This window comes from Penaeus japonicus, unplaced genomic scaffold, assembly GCF_977035675.1.
Source record: "Penaeus japonicus unplaced genomic scaffold, GWHDUDI00000001_assembly GWHDUDI00000039, whole genome shotgun sequence".
Taxonomy (NCBI): domain Eukaryota; kingdom Metazoa; phylum Arthropoda; class Malacostraca; order Decapoda; family Penaeidae; genus Penaeus; species Penaeus japonicus.
In genome coordinates this window covers 2,699,579-2,714,578 of record NW_028234441.1, presented here as the reverse complement: position 1 = coordinate 2,714,578, position 15,000 = coordinate 2,699,579, and the positions used below count along the sequence as shown (strand labels likewise).

Genomic DNA, 15,000 nt, shown 5'->3' with positions numbered 1-15,000 from the left:
CGTGTCACACTCAGAAGTATGGCGGACTTTCTCTTTTGTCATTGTGATTTTCAAGTAATGATAATCATTGCTATTGGTAAAGATGGCAATGATTATCATTATTATTTCTGTCACTATTATTAACTGATATCAGTATTAACAGCATCATAATCACCACCACCACTATTATCATCATTACCACCATCATCATGATTATCATCGTCAGTAGTAAATATCGCTAGAACAATGATCATCGCTATTTGAACTACTGTTTATTAGCCTTGTATCTCGAGCTAATTCAAAAAAGAAAAACATCTAACAGAGAGAGAGAGAGAGAGAGAGAGAGAGAGAGAGAGAGAGAGAGAGAGAGAGAGAGAGAGAGAGAGAGAGATAGACAGACAGAGAGAGAGAGAGAGAGAGAATCTAAGAGATGTAACTAAATGGAACGAGAGAGGGAGAGGGAAAGAGAGAGAGAGGGAGAGGGAGAGGGAGAGGGAGAGAGAGAGAGAGAGAGCGAGAGCACAATGTGAACGGCGGCGTGGGGGGGTACGTGCCCTGGTGGATGTGTGGTATGCGTGAGGTGTGGTACGAGTGGTAGGCTCCCCCGACAGAGCGAGTGAGTGGCAGAGAAGCTGGACCAGGCAGACAAAGCGAGGTCCCCTGGGCACAGACTTGGATTATTAATATGAACACGGCCTGAAGTGTATAATGCAAACTTCCCTCCCCTGACTTTGCGTCGCTAATGAAAATACACAATAGTTTTTGTCATCCTCTCAAGCAGAGAGAGGAGTTCTCATCAAACCCACACAGCGTCGGCTATTATCATATGAAACACGAAATGAGATTAAGCGACGGAATGATAGAGTCCCCCCTCTTTCGTTTTCGGAGGTAACACGTTTTCTATATCCGTAATTATTTGCCCCGGGGCTATGAGATGCTCTGTGATCCCCTTGTATTTTTATATGTACAATCTCTCTCTTCTTGTCTCGTTCTCAGTGTTATTTGGTTCTCATGTTCTACCCTCTTTGATTACTTCACCGAGACGCGATACATATTCTGGAATTTTTGAGTCCTGGAGTTTATGTTTTGCCATTTATTTTGTTCTTGTATTGTTATTTGTGATCTAGTAATCGGTAACCCTGTCAGTCGTAGAGGAAGTCCATTTGAATGTCTGACAAGGCGAAAGTAGTTGGAATTAAAATAAACTATGATAACATATCCTCGAATGTAACTGAAACATGACATGCCACTACCGCAGACTTTTGAAAATATATGGCATACTGGTAGAGATTAACGTTCAACTCACTCATTTACGGATGTTGTGAATGAGATTAACGAAGGAGGGTTCGTAGGGGGGCGGGGAAGAAGGGGAGGCTCCCCCCCCCCTGGAGTAGCTTACCTGGCGATTATCATTTGCTGGTATCAACCCTCCCTCCTCGTACCCCCAGCCCAAGCGTTACTCAATGTACCAGCACTACAGGTCTATTAAATTATTGTTTGGAAGGTGTAGGTGCCGTATGGGGGCGTATGGAGTCCTAACGAGTCATTAAAAGTGGGGTAAGATAAAGAGGAGAAGGGAGTAGGGGATGTGAGAGGTTTTGAGGGAGGGAGGGAAGGTGGAGGAGGGGGCAGGGAGGAGGTGATGGGGATTCTTCGTTATCAACATTAAAATTCATAATTAAAAGCGTATTAGCCGTGTAGCTCCGCCCCAAGGGAGAGTATGCGAGGCTGATTACCACCACTTAGTGACCCTTGGCCAGGCCTTCCGTAGCTAGGATACACCCTCACGCACGCCCTAAAGCTTGCTGGCTCCCTTACTTCACCCTCGGCTACCCTCCGTCCTCCTCCCCCTATACCCTGCCTCCCAACCCCCTTTTGAATGTTCTCCGTCATTCCCGAGGGATGTGTATATATATATATATGTGTGTGTGTGTGTTTGTGTGTATGTGCGTGAAAGAGAGAGAGAGAGAGAGAGAGAGAGAGAGAGAGAGAGAGAGAGAGAGAGAGAGAGAGAGAGAGAGAGAGAGAGAGAGAGAGAGAGAGAGAGAGAGAGAATACCCAGTGTTACAGTGGGAGATCACAGGCAGATAGATCAGGGTAACTCTTGGTGGCGCGCATGAGGTAGGCTATCATGTTGGGGCTCCCTCATAGTGCGTTTCATGTTGGAAAATTGTCAACCTCATACCTTGAAGGAGGCTACGGAATGAAAGTTCAGTCCTGTAGGAATACCACTATCGTTTCAGCATAGCAACCTTCTGGAAGACAACATGATCCCATGATTCAAAGGAATATGAAGGCAGCAGTTATATTTTCACTCTTTCAATCTCGTATGTGTGCGTGCATGTTGTTCTTAAGTCTCTTCGCATTTTTTTGTCTTAGTTTCAAGTTTCATCATGGACGGTAAGTTTATATTTAGTTCTGCTGTGCATGTTAGCATTACGCATATTTATTACTGGCTGTGTTTGCCATATTTTAAGAATATTGCTTTTTGAAATGATTTTTGCCTTAGGTGTTTCTGGGTGGTGATGAGCATATTGCTATTGTTATTATTATTTTATTATTATTATTATTATTATTATTATTATTATTATTATTATTATTATTATTCTTATTTTTTTATTATTATTGTTGTTCTCATTGTTAATATGATTATTGATATAATAATGATAATGGTTATTGTTATTATTATTATTATCATTATCATTATCATTATTATTATCATTATTATCATGATTATCATTATTATTTTTATTATTATTATTATTATCTTTATCATTATTATTATTATTGTTATTGTTGTTATTATTATCATTATCATTATCCATTATCATCATTATTATTATTATTATTATAATTATTATTATCATTATTATTATTATTATTATTATTATTATTATTATTATTATCATCATCATCATCATTATCATCATCATCGTCATTATTTTTATCATCATTATTATTATTATTGTCATTATTGTTACTGACGATATTATTAGCAGTAATGGTAATAATGGTCATAATAGTAAAGATAATAGTACTGATAATGATGCTGATGATAATGATGGATATAATAATAGCAATGATGAGGATAATAATAATGGAAATGATAATAATGATAGTAATGATGGTAATAGTAATGATAATTATAATACTAATATTGATTATAGTAATAATGTTAATAGCAATGACAACTGTGATGATGATAGTGATAAAAACAATAACAATGATAATGATAATAATAATGACAACAACAACAACAATAATGATAGTAATGATAAATGTGGTGATGAAAGTAATAGTAAGAATAATAATGATAAGGATTATAGTAATGATAATGATATCAATGATAAGGATAATAGCAATGGCAATAATTATGATAATGATAATGTTAGTGATAATCACAATAGTGATTATGATAGTGATAATAATTCTAATGATCATACTACTGTTTCTATTACGATCATCATCATGCCAATTATTATCATTGCTGTTTTAATGTTTTTCTTTTTGCAAGTAGAAAGGAAAGCATAGTTACAACTAATGCACCATGATTAAAGGCATGCAAGACCATTTTAAAAATCAAAACCCAGCTTGAAAAAAGAAAGAAAAAAAAAACTGCATCATTAATTTTTCTAATTTAATTTATTTTATTCATTTAAGTGTTTGTTTGTTTGTTTATTTGTTTTAATAATTTTGATTTTTGTTTTTATTTCAGCGTCCATGGTCACAGGTAAGCACAGGACCCAAAATCACTGCAAGTTAAAGTCTTTGTTATTGGTTCTGAACCTTTGTGAACCCTTAGTTATAGGTTCTGTCATCGTGGAACCCCTTCCCTCTCAGCATGCGGTTCTGTTTGCTTTGGAAATCTTGTGTCGCGTGTTTTTGTCACGGTCTCTTGTTGTTTTGACATGTTTTCCTTACATCACGTGACGGTCCATCCTCTGTGAATCATTGCGTTGATTAGTATTTAACCAACTTTTGAATGTAATTGCTGGAGAGAAGGTAAGATCCATTCTTAGATATTATGGTTCATTAATTTATCATTGTTATCATCATTATCATTGATATTACTATTATCATTATAGTAATGGTAATGGTAATAATAATGCTGCTGATGATAATGATGATAATGATAGTGATAATTATTGTTATTTTTTATGTATATTTGTAAAGTGCCGTGCAATGTTGGCCATACGTCTGTGCAGCAAAAAAGTTCATATTTGTCAAACTCTAAGGAATCCATTCATGAATTATGTCCCGAACTTTGTATTTTGTAAATCGATAAGTTGTAGGTTGTAGGTTGTACGTTGTTATAAGGTGTGAGGTGGACATTCCTTTGTCCTATATTCGGTTGTAAACATGACATATGTTGTTTTTTTTCATTTCTTATCTTCACTATCTCTATATTTTTCTATCATTCTTCCATTCGTACTTTTTTACTCTCTCCTGTTTCTTTAAATTCTTTAGATATATTTCTAATTCCCTTTCGCTTTGCAACAATCTCTTTTCATTCTTTATTCTTTATATACCCCCCATTCTCTCTCTCTCTCTCTTTCTCCTTCTCTCCCCCCCTCTCCCTCTCTCTCCCTCCCTCCCTCCCTCCATACCCCCCCCCCCTTTATGCATAATTCCTAGCGCCTTCAGCACACCGAGTGGAATTATTACCGTCGGTATCGATGTTATTGTAAGAATTGATTAGCTGAAAAATCACGTCGGGGATACGTCGTCCGCCGGTGATACATGAGCACATATGGCGCTTATTTCTTACATAAAAGCAGTCATAAATATTGATAAGTCGTCCTCCCTCCCCCCCCCTCTTCTCTCCGTGGCACACCCTCCCCCCTCTCTTTATACTTCTCTCTCCTTCTCCCTCCCTCACCCCCCTGCCTTACTCTTCCCCCCCCTTCCCCTTCCCCCACGCGCCTTGTAAGCTTACCTGGCATTGCGTCTGATTTACGTCTGTTCTCACTCCGTCACACTTATTCTCCCTTCCCGCACCCTTCCCTTCCGGGCAACCCTTTCAAGCCCTCGCTCCTCCCTCGGCTGTTCTTTCGTCGCGTCACGTTCTCGTTCTTACGTGCTTTCGCTCACGTGTTCGAGTCTGCGTTCTTTCGTACTCGGCTTTGCAACCCTTATGATATGCTGTTTCGTCGCTCGCGCTTTTCGTATGGGGGGCGTTCATTCTCTTCGTTCTTAACGGAAAAAACAACAGCAACGAAATTGCGAATGAACAGCAACAACGACGACAACAAGATCGCTCTACAGAACATTAGTAATAATAACAATAACAACACGAGTAACAACAATGGCAACGTCCACTGTACACCGTTTCCTCTTTATATATTTTCGCTCCTTCATAAGCTGCCACAGGGGACGTTCAAACTCTTTTGTTCATTCATCTTTCACCCACACTTTTTTATCACACTATATCTCCCCCCCCCTTCACCCTTACACACTCTGCTCATTTGCATACACCTGTACTAACACCCTCGCGTTTTCGTCCATTGACACTTGGTTCCACGTCCTCTGTAAGTTACTTCTACTTGGTATGTGCGCGTGTGTCGTTATGTGTACGTGTGCTTGATTGCAATCGAGGAGGGTCGTGGCAGGTCGTGGGAACTCATGACAGGTCGTGGCGAGTCGTGGCAGGTGGACTGGTGTCAGGGTAAGGTTGGGAGGGGGGGGGGGCAGGGAGGAGCTTGGTGGGAGAAAGGATTCTGTCTTAGTCTCCTTTTCTGTTTTTACACGTCTCGTCTTTCTTTCTCTCTTTCCCCCTCTGTGTCTTAGTTTCTTTCTCCCTTTCTCTCTCCTCCGCACACTAGCCTCGCCCTCTCTTTCTCTCTCTCCTCTCTCTCTCTCTCTCTCTCTCTCTCTCTCTCTCTCTCTCTCTCTCTCTCTCTCTCTCTCTCTCTCTCTCTCTCTCTCTCTCTCTCTCTCTCTCTCTCTCTCTCTCTCTCTCTCTCTCTCTCTCTCTCTCACTCTCTCTCTTTCTCTTTCTCTTGCCACGTTAGAATGAAAGGAAAGGATCAGCAGTTCATTTTCCAGTCTAGAATGTGCGGACGGGAGAAAATGGTAATAAATTGAAGGTTGTTTGAGAGTTGCGTGCGGGGAGAACGTGGGTGGGGGTAAAGGGGGTTAGGGGGTGTTGGAGAGGGAGGGGGAGGGGAAGGGGGGAGAAGAGGGGGAAGGAGGGGGGCGCGAGCCAGTCAAAATCGTGTGTTCATACCACAGTGCAATGATAAGTGCCGGGTTGTGCAATAAGAGTGGGTTGCTTTTTGCATTGTGCCCATTGACAAGCGAGGGCCGTGTGTGTGTGAGGGGCGGCGGAGGGGGCGGCCGGTGAGGAGGGAGGGGTAAGAGGGTGGAGGGGAGGGGGAGATGCCGGGTGGGGGGAGGGTGGATGGCAGAGAGGGAATAAAAGAATAAGAAGAAGGGAAAGGCAGAGGGCGATATAGAGGTGTGGTGAAAAATGTGTAGGGGAGAGAAAGAGACGGTAAGGAGAAGAAGGAGAGAGAGAGAGAGAGAGAGAGAGAGAGAGAGAGAGAGAGAGAGAGAGAGAGAGAGAGAGAGAGAGAGAGAGAGAGATGAAGAGGGTAAGTGAAGAAATTAAATTGGAGAAGGGAGAGAAGAGACGGAAAAAGAAGGAACAAAGAAAGGAAGAGAATTGGAGGGAAGGAAAGATAGTGGAGAGGGAATGGAATAGAAAGAAGAAGAACAACAACAAGGAAAATAATAAGAAGAGAGAAAGGAATGAAGGAAGAAAGAAAGAAAGAAAGAAAGAAAGAAAAAAAGAGCTGAAGAATTGATCTGTTTATTACGATCAGTCCATCACCCAGAGTTGAATGTCGGGTTGAGCGCACTGTGATTGCAAGATGAATCATGTTGCCTCGCGTTTTATGCCGGATGATGGTTGACAAATGCAAGGCGGTTGTTTGATATCGTCAGATGGAAAGTAGATAAGAGGCTGGAAGTAATAGATGCGTAAGCGGGGGTGGCGGCGGGGGGAGGGGGAGGGGGGAGGGGAAGGAGGGGAGGAAGGGAAGGGACAAAGGAAGGGGAGAAGGGAAGGGACAAAGTAGGGACGTTTAGAGACAGAGCACAGCGTGGCCTTTGCGCCTCTACTGTCACGGGGAATATCCACGGTGAATAAGAATACGAGCCGGTGTCTTCCCTTACCCCTCTTCCCGACTCCCCCTCTTGTATTCCTTTCCCCTTCCGTCTCCCACCCTTTTTGTTTCTCCTCCTCCCACTCCCACTCCCACACTTCTCCCCCTCCCGCCCTCCCCACCTTTCCACTCTATCTGTTCCTTCTTCCATGCATAATTTTATAAACCCCTTTTCCTTCCCTTCGTCGGGACAGCTTCCCTCTCCCCTCGCCGTCCACTCTTCGGGTCTTCAGAGAAAACGGAGTTGATTTCAGGGCTTACTATGCGAACTTGGTTATATTTCCTCGTTCTTAACGTTTCATCGTTGACCTTGTCCATGTCAGAGCAATTATGGTAAAAATGGATGCATATTTAGAAAAAACAACAACAAAATAATGACAGCAACAAGTTATATTAAGCACAACAATGAAGATGGTTTAGTTTGTATCGTTAAGTCAATTCGTGTGGAAGAGAGTCGTCATTACAAGGTAATAGCTGTGTCCCTGCGGCGTTAACGTTTCTGTTTGTGAGTTCTTGTATGTGTGTGTGTCTGTGTGCGAAAGAGAGAGAGAGAGAGAGAGAGAGAGAGAGAGAGAGAGAGAGAGAGAGAGAGAGAGAGAGAGAGAGAGAGAGAGAGAGAGAGAGAGAGAGAGAGTAAAGACAATTTGGCAGAGATAGGAAAGAGGGTAGATAGACAGAAAGAGAAAGAGAAAATTGCAGGCAGATATACAAACTGGCAATCAGATAAACAGACAGACAGGGGGACAAGCACGTAGATAGACAAACTAACCGGCAGGTAGGCAGGCAAGCAGGCAGGCAGCCAGCCAGCCAGCCAGCCAGCCAGCCAGCCAGCCAGCCAGCCAGGAAGCCAGACAAACACACACAAGACAAACAAACGGACAGACATCCCAAGTGAAAACCCACGACCTGGCCACCCATCCCCCCCCCCACCCGAAGCCCCGAACCCAGGCGTTGTGGTCGGCACCTCGGCTAAATTTCACGGGCTCATCCGGGAACCCGACGTAGGCAGCGAAGGGCAACACCCAGAGCCTCGTGCCGCACACGCTATGGCATAACACATCAAAACACAAGAGCCTCCGCGATCTCCATTAGGCGGGACCGAAGGTATTGTGGCGGTTGGTATGTTACCTCACACCACACCCCCTTTCGCTCGGCCTGCCTCGCCCTCCCCGCCCTCCCCGCCCTCCCTTGCCTTTGCCTTGCCCTTCGCTCTTGCGTTCCTACCTACCCTCCCTTTGGCTCTCTATTCTTTCTTTTTTTTTTCTCTTATTCGTCACCATGTTTCAGTTGGTCAGATTTTTAGTCTCCCCTCCCCTCTATCTTTCTCTCCCTCTTGTCTCGATCCTCCTTCTCTTTCTGACCTTCCCTCCCTCCCTCTTCCTCTCCCTAAACTCCCATTCTCTCCCATTCGTCTTACTCTTCCTCTTATTCTTACTACTCTTCTTCCTCCTCCCCTCCCTCTCCTCCCTCTCCTCTTCTTCCTCTTGCTTCTCCTCGTGCTCATCTTTCTTCTCCTCCCTCCCCCCCTCCCTCTTCTCCCCTCCTGTGACTCCTCCTCCTATCCTCTTTCCTTATTCCTTAACCATTAACCATTAACCCACGAGACATGAAATAATTACACTATAATATGCAAATAAGAATGCACGTCTCTCTCTCTCTCTCTCTCTCTCTCTCTCTCTCTCTCTCTCTCTCTCTCTCTCTCTCTCTCTCTCTCTCTCTCTCTCTCTCTCTCTCTCTCTCTCTCCCCCCCCCCCCCCCCCCTCTCTCTCTCTCTCTCTCTCTCTCTCTCTCTCTCTCTCTCCTCTCTCCCCCCCCTCTCTCTCTCTCTCTCTCTCTCTCTCTCTCTCTCTCTCTCTCTCTCTCTCTCTCTCTCTCTCTCTCTCTCTCTCTCTCTCTCCCTCCTCTCTCCTTCCCTCCCTTCTCCCACCTTCTTTCGCCTCTCCCTCCCCATCCCCCGAGACGAGATAGCTGCCAGCGGTGGCTTGTGTCTCGGCCAACACCCGACTCACACGCAAAACCCTAATTTCGCACCCCGGTCCCCCTCCCCTCTCTCCCTCTCCCTCCCCTTCTCCTTCTTCCCCCCCCTCCCCCTTCACTTCACCTGCCCATCTCTCGCTTCACTCACTCCGTCTGTCCTTCCCTTCACTCCTTTTCTCTACGTGCTCCCTCCTTCTTCCCTCTCCCTCTCATACCTCCTTCTCCCCCGCCCTTCCCGTCCCTCCTTTTCCGCTTCCCTCCGTCTCCCCCTCTCCCCTTCTCCCCTCGTCCTCTCAATGCCTCTCTCCTCCTTTATCCGCCGACTTTTCTTGCTCTCCCTTTCTCCCTTTCTAATTTGTTTTTATTTGATGTTTTGTTATGAATTCCTTTTACTTCTTTGCTGCACTTTTGTTTTTCTTTTGGATTTTTCCCCTCTTTCTTTCTCTCTCCTTTTAGCTCTCCATTTTTTGTCCTTTCCTTTATTCTCTTGCACTTTCTATTTCTCTATTTTTTCTATCTCCCGATATTCCAACTCCTCCTTTCTCTCATATTCTCCTTTTATTTTTTACTCTCTCTCTCTCTCCCTCCCTCTCTCTCTCTCTCTCTCTCTCTCTCTCTCTCTCTCTCTCTCTCTCTCTCTCTCTCTCTCTCTCTCTCTCTCTCTCTCTCTCTCTCTCTCTCTCTCTCTCCCCCCCTCTCACTCAATCCCTCACTCTATCTTTCTTCTCTCCACTCTTCGCTCCTGTTTTTCTCCCCCTTTCTTTTTTTCCGTCTCTCTTCCTTTCTTTTCTCCAGCTTTTATTCTCAGCCCCCCCTCCCCCCCCCCCGCCGCTGATTCTCCCTCAGGTGTAGAGAAAGAAGTGGAGCCGAGAGGGGATGGGGTGGGGGGGGGGGGTCTCGCAAGACTTAGTGTTATGACACTTTTCGGTTCGGAATGTTGAGATTTTGTGGGTCACTCTTTCCACCACTTGTTTTTGTGCGATCGCCTGTGTGTGTGTGTGTGTGTGTGTGTGTGTGTGTGTGTGTGTGTGTGTGTGTGTGTGTGTGTGTGTGTGTGTGTGTGAGTATGTGTGTGTGTATGTGTGTGTGTGTTTAAGTAAGTGTGTACGCGTGTGTGTGTGTGTTTGTGTTTGTGTGTGTATCTGTTTGTAAGTGTGTATGTGTGTAAGTGTGTGTAAGTGTGTGTTTTGCATCCATGTGTGTTTCTATATATTTTCTGTTTACGTGCGTTTGTATATGTTTATGTAAGGGTACCTGTCTGAGAGTCCATAACAAAATATATATCTGTATGTTTGTGTCAGTATTTACGTGCATGTTTTTTTTTCTTTTTTTTTTCAATGCGCTGTTGTGCGTGTGGGCGTGTGTGCATGAAGCGGTCACGGGCGGCCGCGCAGGGTTTAGGGCTAAATATTTCATAACAAAATGCACCTCATGTTTGCTCCTGGTACTGACGCTAACAGGGGAGGGGGGAAGTGGCAAGGGGAAATAGGGGAGGGGGAAGGGGGGAGGAAGAAGGAAGGTGAGTAGGAAGAGTAAGAGGAAAAGGGGAGGGGACTGGGAGAAGGTAGGGGGGAGAGGAGGGTTGGGGAGGGGAGTAGGAGGAAGTAAGAGGGTTGGAGGAGAAGGAAGAGGAGGAGGAAGAGGGGACGGTGTGAGACGGTATTTTGATTCCTTTTATTCTCCCGCTCTTCTCTCTCTTTTCTTCTTCCACCCCCTTCTCTCTCTCACTCTCTCTCTTTCTCTCTTTCTCTCTCTCTCTCTCTCTCCCTCTCTCCCTCTCTCTCTCTCGATAAAGGAGAGAAAGCTAGAGAGAAAGAATGAAAGAGCAATCCCGGAAGCCCCCCCCTCCCCGTCCCCCCGCCCCCCACAAAGCCAGAGCGTGGAGAGCGGCTTGTGAGGCGCGTGTGTGAACTTGCCGTTATGTTCTGTGTTTTCTAATTTGCCAGCTTGTATGTCGCAGTTCTGAGCAAATTGACTTCTGCCATTACCTGCTCTTTGGCGGGGCCGCCCCACTTCGCCAAGGGGGCGGGGAGAGGGGGGTAAGGGGTGGGGGCTCTCCCTTTCTCTCTTTTGGATCTACCACACTTCTACCACACTTGTCTACTTCTACCACACTTGTCTTCTAACCACTGTGCCCAGGTAGTCGTACTATATTTCTGTTCCTTGACCGCGATTGATACTAAGCCGAGATATTCGTCTAAGCTTTGGCATTTCCTTCATGTTGCCTTCCGCTTCTGATAAATGTGTCTATCACACTCCTGTCACATTCCTACCACTCGTCTGCCACTTTCTCACTACCCTCTTGCCACATTCCTACTCCCTTCTAACTACATTCCTACCACCATTCCTTCTATATTCTAACCATTCCTATTATGCCCTTACCACAGTCATACCACCTTTAACCACAGTCATACCACCTTCTAACCACATACCTACCACATTCCTACCACCTTCTAACCACATTCCTACCACACTCTAACCACACCTCTATCACACCCCTTCCATCATCTTACCACTCTACTACCACTCTTCTATTACTCTGCAACCACGTTTTTCTACCACAGTTATGTTACGCCTTTTCTGCTACACTCCTCTCGGATAGCGCCTTTTTAGCGAGATTGCGCTAATTACATGTCAGTGATCTTGTTGTCGCCCTTATTGCTCTTAATGAGTGATTAGTCGGGATTGGGAAGATGTCGCGAACCTCGTGCGTTGTGTGTGTGTGTGTGTGTGTGTGTGTGTGTGTGTGTGTGTGTGTGTGTGTGTGTGTGTGTGTGTGTGTGTGTGTGTGTGTGTGTGTGAGTGAGAGAGAGAGAGAGAGAGAGAGAGAGGGAAATAAAAAGAAACAAAGAAACAAAATAGACCAGTAAAAAAAAAGAAAGAAAAAAGGCTAAGAAAGAAAGATAACGACTAGACATTAATTAGTCCGCTTTCCCTCTTAATGCAGTGTTATGGAGCTGCCGAAAGTGCCTCTCAATTGTTTTGTTGTTGTTGTTATGGTTTCTTGTATTGTGGTTATTTGTCGTTCATGTTTTTTTTTTTGTTGTCATTTCTTTCTATATCTTCTGTTCTTTCTTCTCTCTCTCTCTCTCTCTATCTATCTACCTTTCTCTCACTCTCTCTCAATCTCCCTCTCTCTTCCTCTCTCCCTCCCTCTCTCTCCTCCTCCTCTCTCTCCTCTTCTCTCTCTCTCTCCCTCCCTTCCTCTCCTCCCTCCTCCTCTCCCCTCCTCCCTTCTCCTCTCTCTCCCTCTCCCTCTCCCTCTCCCTCTCCCTCTCCCTCTCCCTCTCCCTCCCCCCACCCTCTCCCTCCCCCCACCCTCTCCCTTCCCCCTCCCTCCCTCTTCCTCCCTCTCCGAGCATTTAACGTCTCTCGGCATTGATCCGTGCTTCATGCGACAATTTAACCACTTAATTATAGACTTGAAGGGCTGCTCCGGCGATCCACGGGATTTTTCACCTAAATTTTCTTGGCTCGGGCATTGTCGAAGGGATTTTTTCTTGTTGTTTGTGTGGCTGTTGTCGGAGATGGTGATAATGCGGTTGCTGTTTGCGACTTTTGTGATTTTGTGATTTTTTTTTTATGTTGTTTTCAGTATTCTTCTTCCCTCTCCTTCTCTCCCTCCTTCTGCTTCTCCTTCTTCGTCTCCTTCTTCTACTTCTCCTTCTCCTTCTCCTTCTCCTTCTCCTTCTCCTTCTCCTTCTGCTTCTCCTTCTCCTTCTCCAACTCCTCCTCCTCCTCCTCCTCCTCCTGAAAAAGGAAGAGGGGTATAGAGGGAGAAGTGGGAGGCAATGAAAGGAAAGAAGGAAGAAGAGAAGAACGGGAACTGGAAGGGGGAGGGAGGGGGAGGGGAAGGGGGAGGGGAAGGGGGAGGGGGGCGTGAGGTCAGCGGCCAGACTCGGACCCTCCGCCTTATTAGCTCATGACATTTATTTGCGTCTGCGGTTGCATTAATGCACTATGCTTGTTTGCCTGTGTCGCCGCTGTGTTTATTGTTCCTCCGCCTTATGTGCGAAGAAAGGAGTGGGAGCGAGTGAGCTCGGGAGTTGGTTGCTGAATGTGCGAGTTTGTGAGTGAATGAGGAATGAGTAAATAGGTGAGTTGTTATGTGGCTGATAAGTTATAAGAGTGAGTGCTTTATGTGTGTTTTATTGTGTGTGTCTGTGTGTGTGCGTGTGTGTACACCGATATGTATGCTGCTACATGTTATCTTGTTTGTCTGTATACTTACCGTGTCCCAACCCCAAGGTCGTGCGAGATGTACCACACACGCAAAAAGAATCAAAACCTTTATCAGTCTTACGACCTGCGAACAGAGAGAGAAAAAAAAGACAGATAAAATACACAATCGAACTAAAGCAAGCAAATGAACAAAGACCCCCCCCCTCAAAAAAAAAAAAAAAAAAAAAAAAATTAAAGGTACCCCTAGAAAAAAAAAGCTAAAAAAAAGCAAACACACCCCTCCCCCTCCACCGAAAAAGGGGTGGTGGCGTCCGAGTCAAATTCCGCTCAATGGCGCATTTTTCGCCGATGGAATTTCTATTCTCTCGTCGGCGTAGCGGACCTTTGTCAGAGTTTAAGAATTTAGTGTCGGGCCGCGCGCCGTGGTTGGTCGGGCCGATTCCGGTAACTGGGACTCAATACTGGCTGATGCTAATGTCGGATTGGCCGAGTACCCGATACCCGATACCCGATACCTGCTGCCTGATATAGGCGCCTGATACCTGATACTTCACTGTGAGAGGAGGGCGAAGGATGAGGATTGGTGGAGAGACAGGCCCTTGGTTTGGCACCAACTGATGCCATGGCTGAATGGGTAGGGGATAAGAGGAGGGGGGGGGGTAGTTTTGATGCCCTTAAACACCGTTACGGACACGAAATACACATACATCTACACGCCGGACATGCACGCGTACGAGTGGATGCTGATGAGGACCGAACCGTAAATGTAAATGTGTGTGGCGGGAACTAGAATGGAAGCCCGCTCCCCCCTCCTCCCCTATTTCCCCTGCTCTCGAAAAGACCCCAACTGCCCCCTACCCCTACCCCTTCTCCTTTCCTTTCCCTTTCTTTCTCCCCCTTCCTCTTTCCCCCTCCCTCCTCCCTCTAAAAGACCCCAGCCCTCCACTGACCTCTCTCCGCCCCCTACTCACTCTATCCCTCCCTTAAAAAGACCCCCAGAATCCCCCTTCCCTCCTCCCTCCCCTCTTCCTCCCCTCCCTCCTCCCGCCTCCCTCCCTCCCTCCCCCGCCCCCATCCCACGTAACAGTAGCGACATCATCAGTTTGTTTTTACAGCCTTGTGGTAATTCGATTGTTTTTATATCTTCGGCCGGTCTAACAGGCCCGATTGCCGGACCCGCTCGTAACGCCGTCCCGTTTTGTGGATTCGTCGATGGCGTCGCGGCGTGTATGGTGATGGGCGTGCGTGCGTGCGTGCGGGCGGGCAGGCGAGCGTGCGTGCGGGCAGGCGCGGGCGGGCACCATATGAGACGCGAGGGAGAGAGAGGAGCAGTGGGAAAGGGAGGGTTAGGGTGGGGGGAAGGGTGAGGGAGGCTGAGTATGAAAGGAGTGGGAAAAGATGAAGGTGTAAGTGAGGGAGAGGGAGAGGGAGAGATAGATATAGAAAGATAAAGAGATAGAGATATAGAGAAAATGGGAAATAGGGAGATGGAGAGAAAGAGCGAGATAAGGAATGAGAAAGTTGTATGTATGTGTATGTGTATGAATAAAAAAAGAGAAGGAACTGCATAAACATTTTATGGATATAAAACCATAAGTAAGCAAATAAAAAAGATCGACTGTTTACTTGATTAAAAGGCCACAACTGCTCGACGCGAGTGTGTGAGTGATTGTAAATGAGGATGAGGTTGAGATAG

The 15,000-nt window shown here is 45.7% G+C and overlaps 1 protein-coding gene across 14 annotated transcripts in view; it reads left to right on the top strand.

Annotated features, from left to right (window-relative positions):
* Window positions 1-15,000, top strand: part of LOC122246317 (one cut domain family member 2) — a 274,011-nt gene that overhangs the window by 61,525 nt on the left and 197,486 nt on the right. For 8 of the 14 annotated variants that reach the window (XM_086533403.1, XM_086533416.1, XM_086533410.1 and 5 more), the window contains one exon: window positions 3,695-3,709. The exons of the other annotated variants lie outside the window; for them this stretch is intronic. In XM_086533403.1, the coding sequence (XP_086389529.1) occupies window positions 3,695-3,709 (15 nt within the window). The remainder of the gene's footprint in view (window positions 1-3,694; window positions 3,710-15,000) is intronic. 14 annotated transcript variants of the gene reach the window in all.